At 56.0% G+C, this 26,645-nt stretch overlaps 1 protein-coding gene across 5 annotated transcripts in view; it reads right to left on the bottom strand.

Moving 5' to 3' along the window:
• The window catches only part of GAS7 (growth arrest specific 7), a 202,859-nt gene that overhangs the window by 10,170 nt on the left and 166,044 nt on the right, over positions 1–26,645 (bottom strand). For all 5 annotated transcript variants that reach the window (XM_026520996.4, XM_057311319.1, XM_044391832.3 and 2 more), the window contains 6 exons: positions 19,760–19,849; positions 16,616–16,731; positions 14,060–14,134; positions 10,116–10,194; positions 3,841–3,969; positions 3,064–3,187 (listed from right to left, as the gene is read on the bottom strand). In XM_026520996.4, coding sequence (XP_026376781.1) covers positions 3,064–3,187; positions 3,841–3,969; positions 10,116–10,194; positions 14,060–14,134; positions 16,616–16,731; positions 19,760–19,849 — 613 coding nt within the window. The remainder of the gene's footprint in view (positions 1–3,063; positions 3,188–3,840; positions 3,970–10,115; positions 10,195–14,059; positions 14,135–16,615; positions 16,732–19,759; positions 19,850–26,645) is intronic.

The following is a 26,645-nucleotide window of genomic DNA, read 5'->3' as shown; positions in this document are numbered from 1 at the left end:
TTTGGGACAGATGAGGGAGGGAAGGGAACGGAGGGACAGGGAGGGAAAAAGAGCCGGCATCTTCTGCGTTACGGGCCGTCCAGCAACACGGGGACAAGCAGTGTCTTTGGAAGAAGACGGTGGGATTCTGGGTCCCAGCGCTCTGTGACTATCTGTCACCTGTCTGTCACCGTCTGTCATCCATCCGCCTCCTCACCCATGAAGGGTACAGAAATACCTCCCTGCAGGGGCTGGTAGGACCAGGGGCTTGGACGTGGATGCTCGGAGGCATGGGGCTGGGCGCTCGGCACACAGAAAGCGTTTCGGAAAGGTAGAACTTTTCACGGTTAGATCCAAGGACAAGGACGAGTCACTTCCATCACAACCTAATTCCAACGGTAGGGATAAGAGACTGTGTTTTCTGATGGCCACGCAACGCACCGAGACACAAACGGGAAGACCAGAAACCAAAGGGGGCAAAGCCCTAGGTCGTGAAAATGTCATGTTTTCTGAATTTGGCTGAAATTGATTAGAAACCACGAATAGCAAGACTATCTAGAATGAGAGAGAAACGAAATAGCAAAATAACTAGAACACGGGAGAAATGAAAACAAAGAACCAATTAACTAGAATACGAGAGGACAGCAAAATATCTAGGATACGGAAGAAACGAACACACACACAAAAATCAGACCTTGAGGAACACGGCAAAAAGCGGTGGTGTGAGTTCAAATAAACACTTGGTGGGTCACGTAGGTACGTATTTATTTCTTAAACCCGAGGCCAAAGAAGAAAAGTAATCAAAATACATTGAGAGGGGCGCCTGGGTGGCACAGCGGTTAAGCGTCTGCCTTCGGCTCAGGGCGTGATCCCGGTGTTATGGGATCGAGCCCCACATCAGGCTCCTCCGCTATGAGCCTGCTTCTTCCTCTCCCACGCCCCCTGCTTGTGTTCCCTCTCTCGCTGGCTGTCTCTATCTCTGTCGAATAAATAAGTAAAATCTTAAAAAAAAAAAAAAAGATATAAAATACATTGAGAAAGGAAAATCTTTCTAAGTCAGTCACAAAACCCAGAACTTAGGGGCAAAGACCGTTCTACAAAAAAATTCAGGAAGAAAATAAGCCAGAGAGAGAGGGAGGAGAAGGAACTATACAGAAAAAAAAATTAAATGATAAATGGCAACCTGGGAAAAATATTTGCAATTCAAACCACAGAACGTTAATTTTCCTCACATGTAATTAATCTTCACCAATCAATCTGTCAGAATAAGAGAAACAGAGGAGAAGATAGGAGTTCATCAGTTCCCAGAAAAAAGTCACAGATGACATAGAGAAGTCTATTTTTAAAAAGCTTAAATTCAGGGGAACCTGGGTGGCTCAGTCATTAAGCATCTGCCTTCGGCTCAGGGTATGATCCCAAGGTCCTGGGATCGAGCCCCGCATCGGGCACCCCGATCAGCAGGAAGCCTGCTCTTCCCTCTCCCACTCCCCCTGCCTGTGTTCCCTCTCTCGCTGGCTGTCTCTCTCTGTCCAATAAATAAATAAAATCTTAAAAAAAAAAAGCTCAAATTCACTCAAAACGAAACGTAAATTGCCAACAAAATAGTGTTTCTCACCAGACAGCTAGGATGTCAAAGTCTGATCTCACGCAGTGCTGACCAGAGTTTAGGGAACGGGCATCTTCACGTGCCCCTGATGGAGACCCCTTTCTGGACAACACTCCGGAACCAGCCATCCAAACACAACACTCTGACCCAGAAACTCACATCTACGTTCTCTCCCCCGCGGACTGAGTCTCACATACACGCCGTTACACTGACAACATCGCCGAACACCCACCAGCATCTCAAAGTCCTACGAAAGTCAATCAGGAGAATCACGAAATAAATTCGGGTCCAGTCGCAGCTCATGTGGACGCCATTCACCCATTTAGAAAGTCTTACGGACGGGAATGGATGGGCAAATAGGTGACGGAACAGAGCTATCGCGAAGGAATATCGATAAAAATATAAGTTCAGGAAGAACATAGAAAAGACGACGATCTAATGTGTATACATTTAAATGTTAAGAAACATTGTTAAGAATTCAAACACTAGGGGCGCCTGGGTGGCTCAGTCGTTAGGCGTCTGCCTTCAGCTCAGGGCGTGATCCCGGCGTTATGGGATCGAGCCCCACGTCAGGCTCCTCTGCTATGAGCCTGCTTCTTCCTCTCCCACTCCCCCTGCTCGTGTTCCCTCTCTCGCTGGCTGTCTCTATCTCTGTCGAATAAATAAATAAAAATCTTAAAAAAAAATATTACGCCTTCTATTTCTGGATCCGGTTATCGCCGTGCATTGTAAGATTTTTCAATCAAGTGTCGTGTTTATGTCACACTGCTTTGTGACGATTTCTCCACCACCGTGTCGTCACGTCCAGACAGTGGCTGCATCGTTCTATAATGAGTTAACTGTGCCCGGTTCACCAGAAATTCAGGTGAGAAGGACTCGGAGACCATCGGCTCCAGACCCTAATGACAGCACACGCTTTAGTCCCAGAAAGCGATAAACAGCATTGTCCTTGCGTGCCCTTCAACTTGGGACTTTCTGAAGAAATAGGGACTATGGTTTTTTTTTTGTTTTTTTTTTTTTACTGGTTCTAACAGGCCTTCCTCCTCCTCCTTGTGCACCGGCTAATTTTTACCACAAGGTGGAGGCAGAAACCGACTCACTGGGGGAAAAATCTTTGCAAGAGAATCTGAACTCTGGTTCTTTCGCGGAACAAAATGTCAGACTCCTTGGGGGAGGGGCGCCCCCCCCCCCCATCGCCAGAGGCCAGCCCCGGGAGCATCGCTCGCTGGGGACGCAGGGACAGGAGCCCTGAGCTCTGGGCGCGTGGACGAGTTTGTGCCCCCCCCCCCCCCCGGGCCCGAGGTCCGGGGCAGCCCCCCGCCCCCCGGCAGCACCTGGACACAGCACCACGGCCCCCCACCGCAGCCTGGTCCGCGGGCTGCACCTTCGTGGGGACCCCACCTCCCAGGCCTCCGCCTTCTGCGCCCCCAGGGCCCGGGTGGGGAGCGGAGAGGCAGGGCGCCTGCGGCCCCGCTCACCAGCCTGCGTGGACTTCCTCCGCGCCTTCTTGATGTCCTCCTCCGTCTTATTGCTCAGCTTGATCTCCAGCTGCTGGGTCTTCACCTCCAGGTCCCTCTGCCGCTCCGTGAGGGCCTTCCGGGCCTGGGGTCCAACGACACAGGGAAGCTGCTCACGGGGCCCTGAGCCAGGACGGCCCCGCGGGGTACGTGGCCCGGCCTCCCCTTTGCTGGGTAGGAGTCCTCTCCTCTCCCCGTGTTCGTGGACCTCTTTTCCCAGCAGCCACCCCGTTCTGGGGCCAGAGGGGCGCTTTGATGGTGGCAGCGGGCAGGGTGTGGGGTGCCTGCCACAGTATGCGCCCCCTGTCCCGCACCCTTGCCCAAGGCACTGGGGTCAGCAGCAGCTCCCAGCCAGGTCAGACCTCCCAGGCCTCTGGCAGGGGAGTGACTCAGTCAGGATGGATTCTGCCCAGTGAGGCCCAGAAAAAGGGCCACGTGTGGACCAGAAGGATGGGGTACCTCACCTCCCACGCCTGAGGGAGCCCCACTCTATCCCCTCCCGGCCCTCTGGCGGTGACCCGAGTGCCCCGGAGAAGCAGCTCCTACCTGCCCTTCAGCTGGGGTGGGCTGGGGGTGGGGGGTCCTCCGGTGTGGGCTGGAGGCTGGCACGCCCCCCATCCCCACCCCAATCCCGCCCCCCGGGGATGGAGGCCTCTGCCTTGGCACGCGGAGCCCTGCTGGGGCCCAGCCCGCCCCCCGCCAGCAGGCCCGGCCCCCCCGGCCTCCCGGGCCCCCCACCTTCTCCACCGCGGCGTAGCGGCTGGCCAGCTGCTTGCGGAGATCGGCGATGTGGTGGTCACACTTCTTCATGTCCTTCTTGAAGTTCTCTCGGAAGTTCATCAGGGGTTTCTCCACCTCGCTGTGCAGCTGTGAAGGAGAGTGGGGGGGACACGCTCAGGACCCAGGATGTCAGCGGCGGGGGGGTGGGGGGGGCACTCTTCCTCACTCCACAGGTGAGGGTGGGGCCGGGAGCAGAGGCCTGGCCCCCCCGACAGGAGGGAAGACACAAGGGGCCACGCGTCAGGTTTCGGGTTGGGGGGTCACCTGAGCTGGCTAGACCCCAGGATTCACACCAACGGACTGAGGGCTTAGTGTCCAAGCCTTTCCGAGCCCTTTGTCGGCTGCCTCCTGCCTCCTCCAGGCGCCCACTGCTGCTCATAGGACTTTGCTCAGGTCCTGAGCTGACGCCGCTTACTTTCCAAACTGGGATTGTTCTGGGGGCAGAAGCCAAGCCACCGTCTCCATGTCCCAAGCACTGGGCACTGTGACTGCCACATGCGTGCCATTTAATGAGATGAGCTCAGGTCAGTTCTATTTGCTGAACAACTGCTATGGGCCAGGGGCCCGAGGCTACAAGGACGGTCTGGACACGGTTCAAAGTTGGAGGAAGCCATGGTTGGAACTGCCCGAGGCCAGGAGAAGCTCACCTCTCCAGCCTGCGTGGAGGCAGGTACGTCTCCCCCTGACCGGAGGGAGCTGGCCTCGTACTCCCGAGGCCCAGAGCGGCGCTGGTTTTTCAAGCTCTTTCCTGCTCTTTTATGCTTTCTCTTTTCCCTACTCCACTCCCTTTGGAAGGAGAGCTTTTACAGATCAGTGTGGGCCTAATGCGGTCTGAGCCGGGTGAGCAGCCCAGAGCCCAGCTGGCCTGGGCTCTCAGACTCAGCCTCCTGGAACCCCCCGGCTCAGCCTCCAGAGCCCCCCTGGCTCGACCTCCCAGAGGCCCCCCCGGCTCGGCCTCCTGTGGCCCCCCCCGACAGCCTTCCAGGGTCCCTCGGCCTGCACCTGCTCCCAGAGAACCTTTGGGAAGCACAGCTGAACCTTCCTGAATATGGGACCTCCCAACACGGGTTCTAGGACTTCTCTCTCTTCCTCCTCACCAGGCTCTTGCTACATTACGTTTTTCTCTGGAGACCCCAAGACCTCAGTGTTTGTAGTTCTAAACCACCAAATACAAGTGATTATGAGCTCCGAGAGGGCAGAAGCCCTGCTGGCTTTGCCCCACTGTGTCCACAGCCTCTGGTCAGAGCAGACGTGGGGTGGGTGCCCCTTCGACTATGTGGAAGAATGACAAAATCTTCAGTGCCCAATGCCTGGGAGAGAGGTGGACGCCTTTGTCGTTGGATGACCTTCAAAGGCTAATAGGGGGCAAGTCATTCAAACACCCCCCTCCCCCTAATGTGAGTTGTAAATGCCTCCTATTTCTCTGAGCCCAAGAAGTTGCCTTGCATAGGAAAATACTCCCACCTGGTGGCAGCGTGCAGGATGCTACACAATTGGGAGCTGCCCAGAACATGCAGGTCCCTTTTCCATATAGATCAGGTGTTGGCGGAGGAGTGGCATCACTTAGCTGATGTGGGAACCTGTTCCTGATCGGGGGATGGGGGGGCAGGCGATGAGGGTGAACTTAGGCTGTTGACTCGGTAACTCGGGGGTCGCTTTCCGAGAGCCTAGGAAGTGAGTTGACTTCCAGACTTCCATGTGCCCCGGAGCTACCCAGAGGGTCTTTTCAACAGTCAGGATTCCTGGGTCCCAGCGCGAGGTTCTGTGGTCTGGGGAAGGGCCCAAGAACCTGCCAATACCCCAACATGTGTCCCCCAGATTCCAAATGACTTTCTGGAAACAAAATGCTACTTGCTGCCCCAGGCATGCAATCCCATAGACAGTGAACCCTGGATTCTCCTGTAGCTTAAGTGCTTTTAAAAGACTAGTTGTTTCTTTAAGAACACTGGCCGGGTGTCCTTTTCTATTTGTTCTTAAGGGCTGAGTATCTTTGCCCAGGGACAGAAGGCCTTCCTGGACGCTTGTCCTCGTGACCTCCTGAACTGGCCGGAGACTTGTGAAATTAGCTTAGCATCAGCGCAGGGTCGGGACCAGCTTTCGGATGAGAAACAGAGAGCACCAGGGTGCATTTTATTTTATTTTTATTTTTTAAAAGATTTATTTATTTATTTATTTGACAGAGAGAGAGACAGCCAGCGAGAGAGGGAACACAAGCGGGGGAGTGGGAGAGGAAGAAGCAGGCTCATAGCGGAGGAGCCTGATGTGGGGCTCGATCCCATAACGCCGGGATCACGCCCTGAGCCGAAGGCAGACGCTTTAACCGCTGTGCCACCCAGGCGCCCCCCAGGGTGCATTTTAGGTAGAAGGACAAGGGCAGCTTTGGGAAATGTGTGTCTTGGCGATGCACGTGTGTGAGTATCTGTACATGGCTATCTGGGTGCGGACGCCTGCGTGTTCTGGCTGCCCATGGAAAATGTGTGACTGGGGGTCCCAGCCAAAGAAGCTTCAAGTCACTGATCTGATCCAAACTCTTCATTCCACCCATGAAAAAAAAAAAAAAAAAAAAAAAAAAGAAGGAAGCCTAGAGATGCGAAGACTCGTCCCAGGTCACAGCTTGTTAGGGAAAGCACGGACATAAAACTCACATCGCTTGACTCCCACTGCCCACCCCCCCAACCCAAATCTCCCGTCTGCATGCACGGCCTCTCCTGCATGATTAGACTTCCCTTCCATCAGTAAGAATTTTTCTGTTTTCCCTTCCTCAGCTGAAGCCAGCTATCACCTCCTTTGCATACAGCAATCTTATTTCTTTCACAGCCTGTTGCCACGAACGGCGGCTGGAACCAGGAGACGAGCAAAGCCTGAAAGATTGCCCTAACGAAACTGCATTCCTTAAAGAGCTCTTACCCCCGACCCGGAACATTCAGAGTGGAATTTCAATGAGCCCCCTGGAAGCAGATGCTAAAATGAGTTTCGGGCATACAGAGCCATGTGATTCCACGCAGATGAATAAATCCTCGGAGCCCCTTTGCCTTCGAGGAATCACCGTCCCCCCACGGGGCTGCTACTCGGGTTTCCTAAGGCCACCAACACGGACGGACAGGCTGGAGGCAGCAAAGTGCTCATCGAACATCTGGTTTTCGTGAACATTCATCACAAGCTCCCCCCCATCAGCTGCATGGTGAAGTCCTTTGTACTTTAAATGCCACTGGTCTGCCCAGAAAGAAGGTCTGGGGGGCAAGTCGCCAATTGACTGAGTCTTGCCCTCACCTTCCTCCAGAACAGAGCCTGAGGCTGTGTGACCACGAGCAGTGATGGAGCCTTTCTGAGCCCCCTCATTTGGGAAATGCAGACGCTGACTGGTATGGTGGTTGATAAAACCAACGGAAAGGAGTTACTCCCTGCACAGAAGCTTCTAGAATGCTTACCCACTGGAATACCCGGATACAACAAATATGTATTTTGGTCTTTGTCCCCACCTGCCCGCTAGAACTCCTGAAAGCGTTGTCATCTCCAAAGTAGCACAGGGGGCTAGGAGCGTCTTTCGTGCTAATATTTGGTCTCTGACCCTGGTCCCTGACACAGAACTCCTAAACCCCTTGCCATTTCTTAGATGACAGGAGCATCTTCTGTTCTAATGAGGTGACCTTGGGGGTCTCCTGGAGAGCTTCAGGAGGAGGGCTGGGTCATCAGAAAGCCTAAGCCATGACTAGAAGCTTGAGACTTTCAGCTTCTCCTCCATCCCCTGGGGAGGGAAGGGGACCCAGCAAGTGCATTAATAAGCAATCGTGCCTACATGATAAAAATTCTACAAAAATCTACAAATCAGAGGGTTTAGAGAGCTTTTGGGTTGGTGAGCACTCCAGCTCCATGGGGACAGACGTTCCTGCGCTCAGGACTCTTCTGGACCTCGCCCTATGCACCCCTTCACCCTGCTGTTCGCCTGTATCCTTCATGATGTCCTTTAGTATGGAATAAACCGGTAAACCTAAGTGCGTGTTTCTGTAAGTTCTGTGAGCCATTCGGCAAGTCATCAAACATGAGGAGGGTGCCGTGGGAACTCCTGATTTGCAGCTACGTCAGACAGAAGTGTGGGTGACCTCGGAATCCACGACCTGCCACGGACATCCCGTGGGACGGAGCCCGTCACCGGTGGGATCTGGGCTGGAGTGTTTCGTCACTGCTGAGCGCTCCGGGAACAGTCAAACCGGAAGGTTCTGATGATAAGCAGGAAGGACCACCAGGGTTCCTGGGGACCCAGCAGGTGACCTTTCAGAGGGTGTCAATTCAGCTCTACTGCACACGGGGCAGCCCCCCTCGTCCCTCCCCCTCATCAGTAAAGACTTCTGCCCCCGCAGAGGAAGGAGCCCCTGGGGTCGGGACATGAGAAGGGAGGCCTGAAGGGAACACTCCCCGGTCAGGAGCTTGAAAATAACTCACTGCTTTGTGCAAGACAGGAAAAAAGATGCCTCGTGGAGCCCCCTCCCCATGCTCGACTGGCGAATGTCCCGCAAAGTGCTCGGTGGCTGGGTTAGGGGTGCTCGCTGTGAGCCCAGAAAGTCTCACTCATGGCTGAGTCACGAGTCAACCCAATCTCGGGGTGCTAACATCCTTCAGAAGCGGGGGGCTTCTAACAGTTTCTTCCTCCCACCCCAGATCTTTATAGAGCCCCTCCGTGGGGCCCAATCATTTGACCCCTTCATTCTGCCCTATGTGCAGCGGGGACCATCACAGGGTGGGGCTGGACGTGTACAAAGCTGGATTCCTGTCCCCCAACAGTGCACATCTTAGGGGGACCCCAAAGCCCAGAATGGCGATTCTTATGAGGAAAGCTCTGGAAAACAGATGGAACCATGAGCACAGAGTGTGGGAGTCAGGGAGAAGCAGCCGCTTTTGGGAGATGCTACCTTCCCAAAAGGCGGCTCAGAGTTTAAATGTTTTGCCTGAGTGCCCTATCAGGCGCTGTGTCTGACCGGGGACAGTGGGAAGAGTGTGGATCCCAGGAGACAAAGGTCACTGAGAATGGTGCTACTCTCAAGGGGTCCCTCTTCCTTTAAAAGGTAACCATGCTAGTGGGTAGCCCCATCAGTCATGTACACTTTAGTATGAATTATTTCATTTAGACACTAGGTTTATTTTTTCCCCTGTAGAGTAGGTAAGAGCCTGAGATGGAATTTGGAGATATGAGCCGGGGAGTGGGGAAGAGAGGAACATTTGGAAACACAGAGAAATCCTGAGAAAAAGTAGGCTTAAAAAGACAGGGGTGTCGGGAGGAGCTAGTCAGTTGTCCTGTTCATTCATCACTTCGGAGAACATTTATCGAGCATCTGCTGTGCCCCAGACATCGCCCTGGGTTCGGAGGGCAGAGTGAACAGGACAGAAACCGTGCTATCCTCAAGGTCATGATGCTAGAGCCTCTAGGACCAAATGAAAGAAGGGTCAGTTACCCAGTGTGACACTGTGTGACACTAACAAACCGAACCAAACCAAAAGATTCTCCCTGTGGTACAGTCTAGCCCCTTCCGAGAGCATGAGGAAATAGAACGTGCCCGAATATTCCTCCGAAAGCCTGAGAAGGAGAGTGGGGGTCCCCAAGGGACTGAGGTGTGCTGGGGCGGCTCGGAAGAGCCAAATGCTAAATTTATAGGAATTTTGTGAGCTGGGTGTTAAAGATGGCCGGTGTTAAAAATGCAATGATCTAAACTTAGCAAATTAGGGGCGCCTGGGTGGCACAGCGGTTAGGCGTCTGCCTTCGGCTCAGGGCGTGATCCCGGCGTTGTGGGATCGAGCCCCACATCAGGCTCCTCCACTATGAGCCTGCTTCTTCCTCTCCCACTTCCCCTGCTTGTGTTCCCTCTCTCGCTGGCTGTCTCTCTCTCTGTCAAATAAATAAATAAAATCTTAAAAAAATAAAAAAATAAAAAATAAATAAACTTAGCAAATTATATTAAACACAAAGGTAGTAAGTACTTATGACTATTAGCACTTATGAACCTTCTACGATTCTCCGAGCTGCTGACGGGACATTTATGCCTCCTGATGCTACCGCACGGGGAGACGGTGGGCACCTGGCCAGTGGTTCCTTTTGTCCCTCTCTTCCCCGCACTGGCAATCTATCTACACCACGGACCACGGAAAGGAGCCGACAGGACACACCAGAGAGACCACCGCGAGCCACTCAGCGGCACACGGCTGCGCACGACCAACACAGAGAGGCCGCGGGGCTGGCTTACCTTGGCGGAGAACTTGAGATGGACTTCTGCTTCATCCGCGAGGCTCTTCTTCACCTGGGCCCACGCCTCTCCCAGGGAACTGCAACACGAGAGAGAACGTCAGACCCACACAGTCGCACTGGCCTCCGATCAGAGATCTCGGCCCCTTCCCAGGGAGACGGCGGGTCTCCACGTGAGCCAACCCCAACCGAGTGACGATCTCAGGAGCTGAGTGGGCAGGGGGTGGCAGAGGCTGGAGAGACATCTGGAAACTCAGAGAACCAGGGGACATGCGAGAGGAAGGTGGTGTGCAGCTGTAGGACGGGCCCTGACACCTGCATGTCACTGTCCCCGTGCCTTCCCGGCACCCATCCCTGTTCACAGATGGGCAGTGCAAAGGCTTGCTGGTCGATCAAGGAAGACGGCCGGCCACCTTTTCAGGGAGAAGCCCTTCGCAAACAGAAGGTACCACACAGCCCTGCCTGCTGCCAAGCATCTCCGTGAGGGACCGAGGACGGTCTTCTCAACAAATGGTCAGAGGCAACTGTATACCCACAGGGGGAAAAAAAGAACTCTTGTCCCTGCCCTGACCCCATACACGGGGATTATCTCAAGATGGGTCACAGATTTGGAGGGAGAGCTGGTACCACGCAAACGCAGGCCTGGGAGGAGTGGGACCTCGAAAAAAGGCCGACAGAGACGGTCTGGCCCTGCAGCCGAGCTACACAGGAGCCTAGAAGCCAAAAAGGCCCTGGCTGGGGCCCAGTCTGAGCCTAAGGTCAGCAGGGCACATGGTCAGTAACTGGCCTCCTGATGGCTTTAGTGGTCTGAGAATGTCACCTGGGTGTGGCTGTGGGGAAGGAGGAAAAGCCCAGTGTCCTGCTCAGGACAAGGTCCTCTGCCCGCCCCCGCAGGCTGGGCATTCACAGGTCGGGGGGAGGGGGCGTCTCTGCAAACACTCAGATGGGCCTGTCTGAGCGAGCACATTCCTCCCTCCGCCCCCGCTCCCCCAACCCCAGAACTCCAGGCCCCCTGGAGCCACTTCACAATTTAGGGGGAAAAAGCAATTGAGAAATCCTCTCACTTGAAGACAGATTTTTTTTTCATCCGGTGAGAGGTTAATGAAAGAAATAAAACCGGAGATACATTTCCATCGCAACACACAGTCTGAGTCACGCCAAAGCGGAATGCACGCTACCGTGACCATTACCAACGAGGAAAGCCCCCAATCCCATTTCCTTTCCACGCAGGCGAGAAAAACGAAAGAAGGAATATACCACCAGCGCACATAGACTCGGAATGGAATGTGGGCGCGGCGCTCAATGCCCCGCCCCCCGCCACACCCCCGCCTCCCCCACCAGCACCTTCCCAGGCTGCCCCGAAGTGCTGGGCTCTAGCACTGCGCTTTGAAACCTGCAATGTGCACCCTGCTAATGCCCAAAGCTGGGTGTAAATGCAAAGCAGCACTGCTGCACGTTGCGGGGGAGGGGCCCCCTGTTCACCCCCACGCACACACACCCCGACGGAGCCCACTGGGAGGAGCGTCTGCGTGCAGCCGCGACAGGGTGCGCGTTCCCGACCGTGTTGCAGGGCCACGGCGTGGATGCATGCGAGCGGGCGTGTGCTGGGCTGCTGGTGTTTTAAGCGCATGTGTGCACACGGCATGGTGGCGCAGTCCTGGCTCGTGCAGCTGGGAGCATATGCTGAGCCTGTTGGCAGGATGCAGTGTCCCTGGCAGCAGCCCAGGCCGAGGAGGTGGAAGCCGGAAAACTGGAGAGCAGCACTGCGTTTGCAGGGCAGGGGGATATCCAGGAAAGCCTCCGTGCCAGGGCGCAGGGGCGACTCCCCCCCCCCCCCCCCACTTCCCGCTCCTGTCTTGCAGCCCAGTGCGCAGGGCAGAAGGGGGCCACCGAGGGTGAGCTCACTTCTGCGGAAGAGCCCCTGGCCCTGCAGGGGCCGCCCCGTGGCCCACCGGGTCAGTGGCAAACCACAGAGAGGCGGCCTTTTGGCCGCACGGCGAGCCCACGCAGAGATGCCTGAATGAAAGCCACATTGGACTGGCACGCCGGTCCCCTGAAGGCTTCAAGCTGCGCGGGCAGATCTGGACTGCACATCGCGGCCCTCTGACGACCACAACCACCCACGACAGGAGGTCCCTCCTCCGTCCTCGGGGCTCACTTCCCCTGGCAGGAGGGGTTCCAACACAGCCTGCCCCGGGAGGGAGGGAGGCACTGGGGAGGAGACCTCAGGGGACCGTCCAACTCTCCCCTCCCGAGTCTGATCGTTTTTATGACAGAGGCAAAATTCACGTTAGGTGAAATCAGCTGTTTTAAAGAGAACGAGCCCACCGCATTCAGTACATTCACCATATTGTGAACCACCACCTCTCTCCTGGTCCAAAACATTTGTATCCCCCTGTTTTGGACCCCCCAAATTCATATGCTGAAGCCCTAAGCCCCGCACCCCAGTGTGGCCTTCCCAAATTCATATGTTGAAGCCCTAAGCTCCCCCACCCCAAATTCATATGTTGAAGCCCTAAGCTCCCCCACCCCAAATTCATATGTTGAAGCCCTAAGCTCCCCCACCCCAAATTCATATGTTGAAGCCCTAAGACCCCCCACCCCAAATTCATATGTTGAAGCCCTAAGACCCCCACCCCAGTGTGGCTGTTATTTGGAGATGGGGCCTCTAAGGAAGTAATTAAGGTCAAATGTGGTCAAAGGGGTAAACCCCTGATTCAACAGGATTCACGTCCTTATAAGAAGAGACTCCAGAGAGCCTGTTCTCTCTCCACGCGGAGGAAGACCGTAGGGAGAAGGCAGTCCTCGCCAGGCACCAACCCTGCCGGCACCGTGATCCTGGACGTCCAGAACCAGGATAAATCACATTTGTGTGGTGGAAGCTACCCGGTCTGTGCGATTCCATGATAGCAGCCCCAGCAGACGGATATACACCCCAGAAAGGAAACTCCGAACCCAGGAAGCTGTTACCCTCCATTTCCCGATCCCCCGGCCACCACCTGCGTCATTCTGCCTCTGGCTTTGCCTATTGTGCACATTTCACGTAAAAGGAATCCTATGACATGCAATCTTCTCGTCCCACTTCTTCCACTCAGGATAATGTTTCTGGGGTTCATCTCCATGGGGGCCTGGATCAGGACTGGATCCCTTCTTATGGCAAAATAATATCCCATCACCTATCCATAAACCCAGTGCGGATGGACACAGTTGTCATCCATCTGTCCCTGGACGGACATTTGGGTCGTTTGCACGTTTTGGCTATCGGATTGTGCTGTTACAAACACGCGGGTACATGTATTTGAGTATGTGTTCTCAATTCTTCCGGGTCTAAACCTACGAGCGGAATTGCCGGGTTGTACGGTAAACCTGGTCAGTGCTCCGAGGCACGGCCAAATTGTTTTCCATGGTGGCTACACCGTTTTACATTCCCATGGCAGGCTGCAAGACTTTGTCAAGAGATGAGCAGAGAAGCCTTAAGTCTTCCACCGCCAGGGACCCCTCTGTGGCTGGGAGGGTGGGGCTGAGCCTCCCCCAGCCCAGGTCTTACCCAAGGAGGTCTGGACCGCTGCAGCTGGAGATGGAGGGGATCCTGGGCCTCGGGCCCATGGGAGAGAATTCTAAACAAGGGCCTGGGTCCAGAATCTTCTCCCCCCCCAGTGTCTCACCAGTCTGATCTCAGAGAGTGGGGCACTGGGGTGAGTGTCTGGGGGCTGGTGTCCAGCTACCAGGGCACAGGGCAGAGGGGGTACTGACAAACGCCAGGATCTGGCGGGAGGCCCTTGGTCACAAGAGAGAAGATAATGTAGAATTTGCCCACTGGGAGCCAGGCCTACGTAGACTCCCCCATTTCAGTGGGACCGCGCAGTGATCAGCGATCGGTGAGGAGGAATCCCCCTTTGCCATTTGTGGTTCCTCCCCATTCCCATCACTGTCCTCCCCACTCACCCTTCCTCCTGCGCAGCCAAGGAGTTCTGAGAGAGCTTAGCTAGGTTTTTCGCGTACTCTTCTTCAATCTTTATCCTGCAAGGGAGAAAACCCAACACGTCAGCTGTCTAGCACCAGACTGTGGGGCTGCAGCCCTAGCACTTACTGACCAAGGAAAGGAACCCACTAGACCACACGCTCTGAGAGGTCGAGGCCCTTGTCTCTCCACCCAACCACAGCACGTGCTTACAAATCTCTGTTGGCTGGACGAACTTGTGTGAATCTCCGTCCCCTCTCTGTACGCAGGATATTTCCACCTGTCTCCCGGGCCGTGAAAAAACGCTCTCATTCACACGGCTCCCAGCCCAGGGCTGGACACACGGGAGGCCCTTAGATCCATGACGTTAACTTATGATGGACCCCAGGGACGCCTGGTGCTGCTTCCCTTCCGGCCCCAGCACTCCGGGCCTAGACCCTCCAAGGTGGTCACGGCCCCTGGGAAGCAGGAACAGCACCTCCCCCTGCAGCCTCCCAGCCCCCCTCCCCTCCCCCCTGCCTCCAACTGTCAAGCCTGCAGGGCACAAGTATTACCATGGAAACCAGGCACTGCCCCGAGCTGGGGCTGATTCCATTTCCCTAGAGACGGAAGTTGCATTGGATTTCGCTTCCAGCAGGCGGGCCCTTGACACACTTTCCAGGCGGCCCTCTGCGGAGTGTTCTGTGTTATCTGGCACATCGTGTTAGAGTGTTGTCAAAGGCAACGCTCACCACCTGAGTGGTCCTCTGGACCGTGCTGGGGCACCCGGGGCCACCACTCCGAAGCCCCAGGCCCATCAGCTGGCAAACGGGAAGGCCGCAGAGACACTCCGGGGGCCGCAGCACCTGCTTTCGGCAGCTTGGAAGCTGATGGCCCATGGGTGCAGTGATGTGGACCGGGGGGCCCGACCGAGTCCCCTGGCAACATTCTGAGTAAGCTGATTTTCTGCTTTGCCCTGAGAGACCCACAGCCACGTTCCCTCTCTCATGGCTCTGCCCTCACTGCCTCCTCTGGCCAGGCTCTGGGTCCCACTGGAGTCTCTCTTCTGGTCTGTCACTCCGTTGCCATCGCTCTGCCCTCCCCAGGGTGACATGTGCAGCCAGTGTGCAGCCTCCAGCCTGCGGCCAACACCTCTCTCTTGAAAGCAGGTCCAACCACGCCTCGCTTCACACGTCCAAAGTTCCTCAACGCCAACCGCACACGCCAGGCACGCAGCCTGTCGCCGGAGCCAGCACTGGCATCCCCTCCCAGCCCTGCCCAGCTGCCCTATGCCGGGGCCACGGCAACCCTGGCCCCAGCACAGCCACCTCCCCTCTCGCCTCTCCCGGGTCGGGAAGGCCTCCTGAGAAAAGCCTGCATTCCTCACGGAAGGCCAGAGTGCTCTCAAATGGCAGATTCCGTTTATCTGCTAACACGACATTTTTATGAAAGGACAACACGGTACGTGCGTTCAGACTCTGGTTTTATGGCCACTTTCCTATCCACCTGCTTTATGCTACTGTTTGCTCGCACGTGAGCCACGCGTCCTCTCCATTCCCTACCAGCATAATGGCTCATAAAATAGAGATTTGATTACACAAATAGAAAATAGGCCTCCTAAGGAAAAGAGGTGCTTTAAAATGCCAAAGAATTACAACTACATTATCATTAAAAATTTTTTTTTAATATATTGCCATTTACTGTAAATATTTCCAGCGTGCCCTGGAAACTCCGGATGGAAAGTTGTGTGTACGTGCGTGTGCACACATGGGGGGGTGGATGCACACGTGTGTGCAGGTAAGCATGTGACTTATAACATCTCAGAACTTGGAGGGACTGAAAGGTGGGAGGTGGAGAAGGAACTTCTCCTCCTTACTTTTTCCTGTTTCCATCGGGCTGAATTTATTGTTTCCTCATTTATGTTCAGACAAACCATCCTTCGGCAAAACCACCATCAGAACCCCTGCACCTGTCACAGTGACCTCACCTGAGTTCCCCAAAGGCAAGGATGCGGGAGTGCATTCTATATGTCCCGCTCTGGGACACGGTTTGGGTTCAAAGATGAATTACAAGGCAACATTCTCCCTTTTTGTTATCATGGGGACAGTGCTTCCAATGAGGGCCACGCAGGGAAGTGAGGGAGTAAGCAGTCTATGTGGGGAGACAGTAGGGAGCGGTGGAGACTGTGACAAACCAGACCTCATGCTCCCTCTACGGGGTGCTGCCATTTGGCTCCGGCCCATTGTTGTGTGACCCATTCTTGCCAGAATTTCGGCCTTCTCAAGACAAGCCAGAGAGGCTGCTTTTAATATAAAATCTACCAATTAAAAAGAAATGTTGGTCCAAACCTTAAATCTATCACAGAGGTCAAAGAGACACAACTGCAGGTTAGAGCTGTCCCAAGAGCCACAGCTGGTGTCCCCTGGTCTCATGCTCCCCATGGTGCCAACCAGGCCCAGTGCCAGGCGGCCAGTGCTCCTCCAGGCCACTCACCGACCCCAGGCTCAGGGCCAAGGGGGCGCTGTCTGCACCCGGGAGCTGGGAGGGGCCCGGGGCCTCACCTCTCCCGGATGAACTCTGACATTTCCTTCTGCATCTGCTTGCCCTTCAGCTGCTTCTGAAGCAGGAGCTCAAACCCGGCCACGGTGCCATTGCCTTGGGGGTCCTTCTTGTCAGCCTAGAAGGGACACAGAAGCACGAGAGGTTAGGAGACAGGGGTGCCCAGAGCCGCAGGGAATGGAGCATGGGGAAGGCAGTCCCCGAAGGGACCCGGGTGCTGCTGGCGAGTGGACCTCAGCCCAAGAAGGAGGCTGTGGCCACTGTCCCAGCTCCCATCTCTCCCGCTGTCCCCTGCTTTCACGTGCATTGCTGATGCTTGAGCCCCTGTAGCTGCAGCCCCCCGCCCCCCACGCCCATGGCCCTCAATTCTCCCAACCTGGGAAAGAAGAGGAAGAAGGGCACATGGCCAGGAGCACACCTAAGGCTTCCAACCGTGTAGCCGCTGAGGCTGGCTGGAGGCTCTGGGGAGTCTTGGTGGCCTGACACTGCGCTGGGACAGCCCTGGGGGCAGGTGACCCTAACCGTAAGCCCTCCCGTCTCCTGTCGGTCCCCTGCACCTGCCAGGCAGTGGCGCCCTCCCACACACATTCATACAAGATCACAGGGGCTTCTGGGAGGGACCGGATTCCAGGGAGGCCAGAGTTGTGGAAAACGGCAGGGTGCCAAGGTTGACATCCATCAGCTGGGAAGCTTCGGGCAAACTCTCTGCTCGGTCCAGCCTGACCTGCTTCATCTGTGAAACTGGGCAATACTGGCGCCCACCTCCTGTGGTCATTTCAGGATAAGCGACTTCTGGAAACGGCTTAGCACAGTGCTCGCCAGATACTAAAAGCTCGGTAAATGGTACCTAATACGAGTCAACTTTTACGTAAGTCAGGACCCGGGGAAGATGGCCAAGTCAATGAAATGGGAGCTCAGTACTGGATCCATTTTGCAAGCAATCACTCTCAAAATTCCAAAATTAAATGTTTTCTTTTGTTTTGCCTACACGTCCTCAAGGACACCTGAATACCTCCTTCCTGCCTGCCTCCCTCCCGGCAGCCCCTAGGCTCAGCGTTCCCTGCAGGACATTCATCTTGATGTCTGCCCACACGGCTCTCAGAGACTTCTCAGCCCCAGGCCGGTAGCCCACCTACAGCCACGTCCTTCCCCACTAGGAATCCAGAGTCCGATGCTTTGGTACTCAATGCAAGGGGTTACAAATGCATCCTTTGATATCAGACAGGTGCATAAGTGAGGACCCTGTCCCAAGGTCCAAAAGACCTAGTCCTTGTCTCAGCTCAGCCCCGGGTGACACAGTCCGGCCCTTCCAATCCTAGGCTGTGCCCCCCCCCCCAGCACCCCACTTTACAACAGGACCGGGTTGCATCTCCAAGACCCCTTCCAGAGCAGATGTTTTAGGGAAAGGGAATTTCAGAAAGGGGTGGGTGATGTGTGGAGAGAACCCCACTGTCTATCATCAAGCATTTGAAAAGTTTATGGACAGCCCCTCGCCAACTCCCCCCCAATGTGGGATCCCCTTTCCTCGGCTGTCCTGACGCAAAGCCCGCTGGGCCACACTGCTAGTGCCTCTTGTGACAGAGAGATCACCACCATACACCATGTCACGGCACACGCCTCCAGCCAATTAAAAGCTTCTCTAAGTATGTTTGAGATTTGTACACGTCATCGTGTAAATGGTACACTTTGATAAAAGCAAAAGAAAGATCCCCCAAAATACCGAGCCTCAACCTGCCTCCCACTTGGGACAGATGTGCTGAGCGATGTGTCCACACTCGGGAAAACCAGCCAGAAACGGTGGGCTCGAATGACCGTGTCAGCAGGGAGATGTCCATTAGAGCAAAAGGTGGTGGTCGGGAAAATAAAACCCAGAGTAAGCAGCAGATCCCGGCAGAGCCCGAATGAGGACGGGAATGCACAAACATGGCTCTCTCGGATGCCGGCAGCGGCAGGGCCCCAAGGCTCCCCAGTGCCCCTGCGTGAAACCCCACGCATGCTGACATCCAGCTCCCGGGGTGCGCACTCCCAGGGCTCCAGCTAGTTTCCCCTGAATGCTCTGCGTCCTGCACCCCTCTTTAGGGATGACGTCTGTAAACTCAGCCACCTCTCCTCATCTCCGTGGCTGCCACCATCCTTCCTGGGCTCCTGCACCTGGACGTCCACCCCGGCCCGCTCCCAGCCCTCCCTGCACACTGCTTCTAAACCACATCACATCCTATTCCAGCATCTTCCTGCGGCAGACAGAACGGAACCCAGCGTGCTCATAGGACCTGCAGAGTCTCATACACTCTGGCCTCTGCTGCCCCACGGAACCTTCCTCACGATGCCTGCTGCCCCTGCACAGACCCCCCCCCCCACCCCAAGACTTGGAAGAAACACAGCGGGGCCAACAGGAATCACTGCGTATCTTCGAGAGCACAAGTGACTTGTCAACAGAACAGAGCACTTCTGTCTGGGGCTTGGCTAGCAAATCGAAACACGGTAGCAACCCATTCCGCACGGTGGTTTAACAAAGAGCTCTTATTCTGTTTGTTTTATTTTGTTCCTGAAAAAGTTGGGTTTTTGCCTCCTAAAGGCGGTGGTTTTTCACATGTTCACAAGGCTGAGCCACCATCAGTGCTATGCGAATCCAGAATGAGGCGATCCCACTTTGACAGTCATTGCTGACTTTAAATGCACCCGCCAAGGGCCACTGCTAGAGTTTCTGAGCAGGTGGGCTGTGCATTTGTCCAAAGAGACTTACTTAATTCTGGGAAAATACACATAAGATAAAATGTACCGTCTTAGCCTTTTTCTTTAAAGTAGACTCCGCCCCCAGGCTAGAGCCCAGCGCGGGGCTTGAACTCACAAGCCTGAGAGCGAGACCTGGGTGGAGATCAAGAGTCCGGCGCTTATCTGTGCTCTGTCCGGGGCTTCCGTGTTGCCCTGAATGAAAAGCCTATTGATTCTCCGAGATTTATGGAATGATCTGGACTCAAAAACGGTCTTAAAATTCCTGCCTCGGATGTTAAATCTACCACCAGGTTTCAACAGGAGAGGACCCTCTCCTTTGAGCTCCAGAGCCTTCACATGCCCCTTCTGGGTGTCTACTCTTGATCCGCGGGGCGGGTGGGGTCCCACGGTGGGGGAAACTGAGGCACACTTACCCAGAAATAGTCACAATAGCTCCACTCGGTCGGCTTCAGCAGCTGCTGCTCCGGCATCGTGTCTGGGTGAGGGAACGTCACGCAGTTTATCTGCAGGGCACAGAACAAGAAAGAAAATGCCTTGCCTGCAGGGCCGGGAGCAGCTGGGAAGGCTCTGCCCCTGGAGCATGGCATCACCGAGGTCTCCGGTTGGATGCTCTAAGGGCCCGCGTTTCAAATGAGGGGCAAGAGCGCTCGTGCCCACCCCAGAGGGACTGGAACCGGTCCCAGCACTCTGAAGGGCAGTGTAACAGGATCTATCAAAACCGCACATGACCTGAGCCCCAAACCAGTGACTGCCCTTCAAAGAGCACGCCCTACAGAGGTATCCGCGTATGCATGCAGTCACGCATGCGCACGGTCTTTCAGACCAATCTGTTGCAGCAAAAACACAACCCCACTGTCCAGGAGCAGGGGAGCAGTTCAACAGAGCACGGGACAGGGGGGCATCTCTGGGATTTGCATGGGCAGCAGAAGACACTGGGAGAAAGTTCTTAGGTGTTGATACGGAAGGTGTGCCAGGTCCTACTATTAAATGGGGGAGAAAAAAAACAAGACGTGGAATAGTATTTAGAGTATGCTACCATTTGCGCAGAGAGAGAGAGAAGGGGAGAAAATACGCATGCATTTGGTTATTTATGTATAGAATACTTCTGGAAGCTGACAACATCACCTGCTTCCAGAGAAAGGAACTACGCGGCCAGAGGTATTGTGTGCGTTTTAATGACCAGATGTATTCCACGGACAAAGAGAGTTGAAAGCGATCTCGCAGGCTGCGTGCTTGAGGCTGGCCCTTGCCCAGGAGAGGGCAGTGAAGACATTCCTACGGCCTGTCTCAGACTGTCCTGCCCAAGCATGTCCGCGGTGTCCCGGCTTTCCCTGCCAGGTGGAAATGGTTTTGCCACTGCTCTTGCTGGCGTCGCTTCAAGCCTGGGATCCCCTCCTGGGGAGCCTGTTCATTGGAGTTCTTTGTGGGAGCACCTCGGGGAGGCGAGGCCGGAGCCCTGTAGTCTGTAAGCCTCACCGCGGAGCCCGCACCTGCAGAAGTGGGAGCCACCTGATGTTCGAGGCAGGAACTGTGCACAAAACCCTGGGGTTCTGGACAGAGGCCACGAACTCCAGTGCGAGGCAGCCGTGCAAACGGGCGAGGGGCTGCCGGCCTAGAAACTGCAGTTTGGGTGGGGGTGACCGGCCTCCACTTTGGGAAGGAGTGAGGTCTGCGGAGATCTAACGAGCAGATTCCCCTTCGCTCCTGCTAACTGTTGGCAAGCCGGCAGGAGGAGTCCAGTGGGTCATCTGTCAGGTGACATGACCCAAGAGGGGCTGAAAATCGGGATGACTGTGGGAAGCATCTCCATGTTTAAATGTTGGCCCGTGATTCAAAGTGAATGGGAATAACAGTGAGGACAGCGTCGACAGCAGCACTGTGTGTGGCAAAGCAACTCAGGCCCACGGGCCCCCAGCCATGACCTTGGGGTTCAGGGGCTCATAGGCAGCTATAGAGCACGTGCATCACCCCCCATCCTGCCCCGGCTGCCAGGGGCCCGGGTCTCTCTTGCAGTTCCGGCCAAGGACAGGAGCCCCCTCCCCCGGGATGCGCACATCTGGTCGAAGGAAAGGCCGAGATGTCCACTCTGGAGGGAAGCACGGCACGTAGGAAAGACCGGGGCAGGGAGGACCCAGAGAATGCTGGAGATGGGGAGCACTGAATTTCAGCAAGGTCAAGGTGGAGGCCCGAGGGACCCCCCGGGGTGGGGAATTTCCTCCTGGTCCCTGCAGGAGCCTGCCGTGGGCGGTGGGGGAGGCCAGCCCCTCAGGGACGCCTAGCAACAGGCAACGGTCTCCCCACACCCTCTTTTCAGGCTGACACACTCTAGGGGTGTCCAGGGGGGAGTTTCCCACTGGGGCTTTGACAAGCCACTGCTGCGTGGGTCTCCTGGGGAATCATGGAAAACAAGGGTTGGATTCCAAAGTTCTGCATATTCCTTATTTCACGTGCTGGCTGTTCTTGTTTGGACAAAAAATGGCGATCACAGGACATCCTTATTTTGCTTAATAATGGGGTCTGTAAAAATGTCAACCAAATCTAATGACAAATCAACAGTGACATGAGACTGGGCATTAAGGTCACGGAACCAGAGGGAACGGAGGTACTCGGAAGTGGACACAAATGTCTAGTTTCTAGAACACCCTGTTGGGGGCTAGGGGCGAGGGGTCCCACATATGGCCCAGTAACAACCACTGAAGGGGAGCTGGCTGGGCTGGGGGAGGGGGAGGGGGAAGATAAAGACTCTTCCCTGGCATTGCCTCTACCACTTTGTGGGGACACCGGTCCTTGGATGGACTGGCCAGGGCCCCAGGGTGCCTGCCCCCACCTCTACCAACTCTGGTTTGGGGATGTCTGCTCCCAGCCGGCCCACACGGAGTTCCCCAATGCTCCTCCAAGCCCTGCACCCCCTGGTGGGAAGCTCAAGAACTGCACCCCGCCAGCCCCCTGGGAATTCCTGGGGAGCCCTTCCTCCACCACCCCGCCAGGAGCCTTGCACGCATTCCCACGTCATCATCCCAGCAACCCCACGAGTTGGGTACCATGGGCTTCTTTTTACAGGAGGGGACAGAAGATCACGGAAGCTAAGAATCTGAACCTGGGCTGGGCTGCACGCGGAGCTCAAGCCGTCAACCACACTGCTTATTCAGTGCAACGCCCGCTCATCCGCTGAACACATGCGAATGTTTCTAGCGTGCCCCGCGCGATGCTAGATCTTTCCAGCAGTTTGCACACATACATTTGTAATTACACTTCTCACGACTGTTTAATCGGCCAGACCGTATGCTCCACAAGGGGAGGGAGACCCTTTTCCCTGCTGTTTCCCTAATCCCTGGCAAGCACAGGCCCCCCCGGGGGGTGCTCAGAAGTGTTTCTCGGTGCAATGACCGCAGACCAGAGACGGATGGAATGGTCTCTGTCCTCGATGGTTTTATAGTTTCGCCAGGAAGGCAAACAATTACCTAAGTGACTGCACGACTGGGATAAATCTACCACTGGGGTAAGCATGGGTGCTGGGGCGGCAGGAAGGCCTGGGGCTTGGGGGAAGGAATCCGAGCGAGTTTTAGGTAATAAGAGGGTTAGGGTGAGGCAGACAGGGGGTGGGAGGTACAGAAGGCCGCAGAGAGGAGACGGGCCGGGGTCTGAGGATGCACCCACAGTGGGGGAACGAGTGATGCTGGCTCCGAGCAGTGCAGCACAGAGGACAAGCAGAACAGGAGAGATATTGCAGGGAGACCTCCCACCACCGAGAAGTGAACTCAGGGACTGTCGACCAGGGCTGATTTTGCTCTCTCACCACCCCACCCCCACCCGGGGCCATGTGGCAAGACCAATGGAGACATTGTGGTTGTTACAAAATGTGGAGACATTTGTGGTTGTTACAAAATGGGGGGGGAGGGGGTGCTGCTCCTAGGGGGTAGAGGCCAGGGATGCTGGTAAGCGTCCCGTGATGTGCAGGACAGTCCCCCAGAATGAAAGGATCTAACCCAAAAGAAGGGCAAGTAGAGAAGCCTTTCCCCATGGAAACCTCCAGGTGTGGTTTCCCGTGCCGCCCCCCGGGGGACATTTTCTTTCCGGGACAAAGCCTGCCCTCCCCCCAAGGCCTCCTGGGCACGGCAAGAGCCTCGATGGCATCCCCCTCCCCGCAAACACAGGGGACATGCTAAGGAACCGCCTTCTGCTCTGAGAAGAACAGTGCCAGCCATTGCCCGAACTGCTTTACCCGCCAGGCAGTTCTACAGAGGAGCAAACTAAGGCACAGAGAGGTTAAGTAAGTTCTGCAAGATCACACAGCTGGTAGAGTCCGTGTCTGAAGTCAGGCAATTCCGGCTGTTTTTAACTCTTGTCATGCTACCCTCCACACCCCACCCAAGGCAGGGGCTTGCGTAGGAAAGGGTGCTCAACATGGAGCAGGAGAGGGGGTTTGCCTCCCGATGACTACTGTTAGGGAGAAGTTCCGGGAGCCACCCCCACCCTCGCTCCTCCTGAGATCACCTCCCCGACCAGTAGTATCTTCATGCTGACACCAACTGTTTTCTCCAACCCTCGGATACACAGCGTAACCCCCTTCCCTCTCTGACGGCCAGGGGCTCTCTGTGCAGCTGGGGCTCAGCCAGGGGCAGCCGGGAACTCTTTGGGGCGCTCTAAGGGGGCTGCAGCTGCCACTTAAGGCCCCTGGCCACAGCATGACAGCTGCTGAACACAGTGCAACCCACCCCAGGGGCCTGACGTGGGGAGGCCTGAGCGCATCCCCCGCGGCCCCCAGTCCCGGCCCAGCACAGAGGCTCACCGCAGGCCACAGGCCGCGGTCCCCCACCCACCTATCTGGCAGCTGGCTCTGATTTGCTTCTGGAGGGAGCCTGATCTGGGAGGGTGTGGAAGAGGAGAACTCAGTCAGGGTCTGTGGAAGCAGAAAAGAAGGGACCCCAAGGGCTCTCATCCAGCCCACCAGCTCCCCTCCAGGGATCCAGGGCGTCCGATGGGCCGCATCAGAAAGCAGAGGCTGAAGACCACAGGAGCCCCCCAGATTCCTCTTTCCAGGAGAGGACTGTGGCTGGGTGGCTTTGCTGTCGTCTCCTCTGGAATCCTCTAGATTTCTGACACACATGTCTGTGCCGAGGGCTGTGAGCTGCCATTCTTGCCTGTCACTCTTCATCAAGGAACCCACTCTGCAGCTGGCCCTGCCCAAAGCTTGCTGCGGGCCACCAGTGGGAGGGGAAGCTGGGATGTCAGACTCCAGCTCAACGCTGGCTCCTCAGCCCCACAGGACGCAGCCCAGGACCTGATGCACGGCCCTTGGCTGCCCAGTGGGCATCTGAGCGAACGCCTGCAAACGGCCGCTCGGCGGGATCTGACAACGTGGGCGATTGCTCACCCCAGAGGTTAGCCTGTGCCCCGGGAGCTGGGCCCCTCCTTTCCCCCACCCTGTCCAGTGGCCCTGCAGGGTCTCCTCCCTGGGAAACTGAGTTCTGGAGGAGCAGAGGCCAGAAGGAGGGCTGGGAGCAGGGCAGGGAGAGCGAGTGTTATGGGGACAGGAAAGAAAGGCAGCACAAGGCCTTCACCCATCTCGGCCCAGACATGTGCGGGGGGGGGGGGGGGGGGGCTGGGCAGGCAGCAGGCAGACCCGGCTCAAGTCTGGGTCTCTGCACGTTGCCTGCTCTGTGCCCTCTGGCCAGTCCCTCCTGTCCTCAGTTTCTCCGGCAAAAATTCCCGGAGGCTTAAGTGTTTATTTAAAACCCCTGGGGATGTTGGTTACAACGCCAACGTCCCTGCTGGGCCCCAGATCAAACTAAGTGTCTAGGAACCCGTCGAGGAACTTGCATTTTAAACAAGTGTCCCAGAGGCTTCGGCTGCCGGCTCTACTTTGCAGGCTAGCTCTGAGAAGCTCTGATCTAGGTCAGTGGGAAGGAGGAGGGAAGACGCGAGGCAGGGACAGACAAGGAACACGGTGTGCTGAAGAGCAGACTGGGACCCAGCCCCACGCTCAGGGTCAAAGCCAGGGCACAGCAGGTGACTCGGGCCCCACCTAGGGGCCCCAGGACCATCCCCATCAGCTAAGTGCTTTACACTTTGCATCGGTCCTTTTACTTTTCTTCTACAATGCTCATATACCACCCCCCCTTCTTCTCCCTCTTCCCCCGCTGTTTCAGGGAACTTTAGGGGGCTCCTGCTTTGCTCTGGGGCATTTAGTGACACTTCGAAGATAAGGATGATGCCCTCAGGAGGTGTGCCCCTGGGGTCGGCTCACGCCCTGCCCCAGGCCCCACTCTCCTCCACAGGCAGGGGAGAGCACAGGTCTTCAATCCTGATGCTTCCCAGCCAGGCGAGGCATGGCTGCCTGCCTCAGTTTTGCCATCTGTAAACAGGGTTGAGAAGACGAGTGTGCACTAAGCACTTACTATGTGCCAGGCTCTGTTCTAAGTGCTTTCTGCATACAGACTCATTTAGTCCTCACCCCATCCCCAGGGCACACACACCCACCATGGCCCCATTGTACAGACATGGACACTGAGGCACAACGGGGCAGAGAAACTCGCCCCGGGCCGCTGTGCAGCCAGTAGGTGCTTTAACAGACCCTCTGACTCCAGAGCTCTCATTCACAAGCACCATACGAGGCTGGTCCTGTCACCTCCACTTCACACAGCGAGTGGACAGCTCAACGAGCTGCTCAGAACACTACCGGTGCATACTAAATGCACACGAAGCGGCCACAAACATTGTGGTTGATGCCACTGTGTACCCAACCCTCTCTTTTCTTCCAGAGCAGGATTTCCACCTGCACAAGCCAGGGAAGCGTACCCACTCTCGGTCTCATCTCCGTGGGGGTGGTCAGAATGGCTCAGAACTGCCTGTGCTAGAGCCTGGGGGAGCAGGTCCCCCATTCCCCACTCCCCTGCACTCGCAACAAAGCAGCACACCCAGGACCACACTTCTCATGTCTCCAAGTTCTTGCAGCCCGAGCAGCTAGACAAGGCGTTTGCCCACTTTCCCCAACACGGGGCTGGGGTGTGTGTGTGTGTGTGTGTGTGTGTGTGTGTGTGTGTGTGTTGGGGGGGCCCCCCTCAGCTTGCCCGTGGGGGCATGGCAGGCTTCTTGAAGAGCCCCAGGAGGCAGTCTGGCCACCCCAGGCACGAGCTGCCTGCTCCTGTCCGGAACTCTATTCTTAGGGTGCTTTCTCTTGTTTTTAACTTTGACATCTTCCACAAGTCACCCCGCACGAAAGCAACCGTGCTGTGGCTGTAATTTACATGTCACATCGCTGGCACGGAGCACGGTCCACCCCCTCCAACCCGCCTGGGC

The sequence above is a fragment of the Ursus arctos genome, unplaced genomic scaffold (assembly GCF_023065955.2).
Source record: "Ursus arctos isolate Adak ecotype North America unplaced genomic scaffold, UrsArc2.0 scaffold_14, whole genome shotgun sequence".
Classification (NCBI taxonomy): Eukaryota; Metazoa; Chordata; class Mammalia; order Carnivora; family Ursidae; genus Ursus; species Ursus arctos.
Note: the sequence above shows the minus strand (reverse complement) of the source record. Positions and strands in the feature narration are given on the sequence as shown.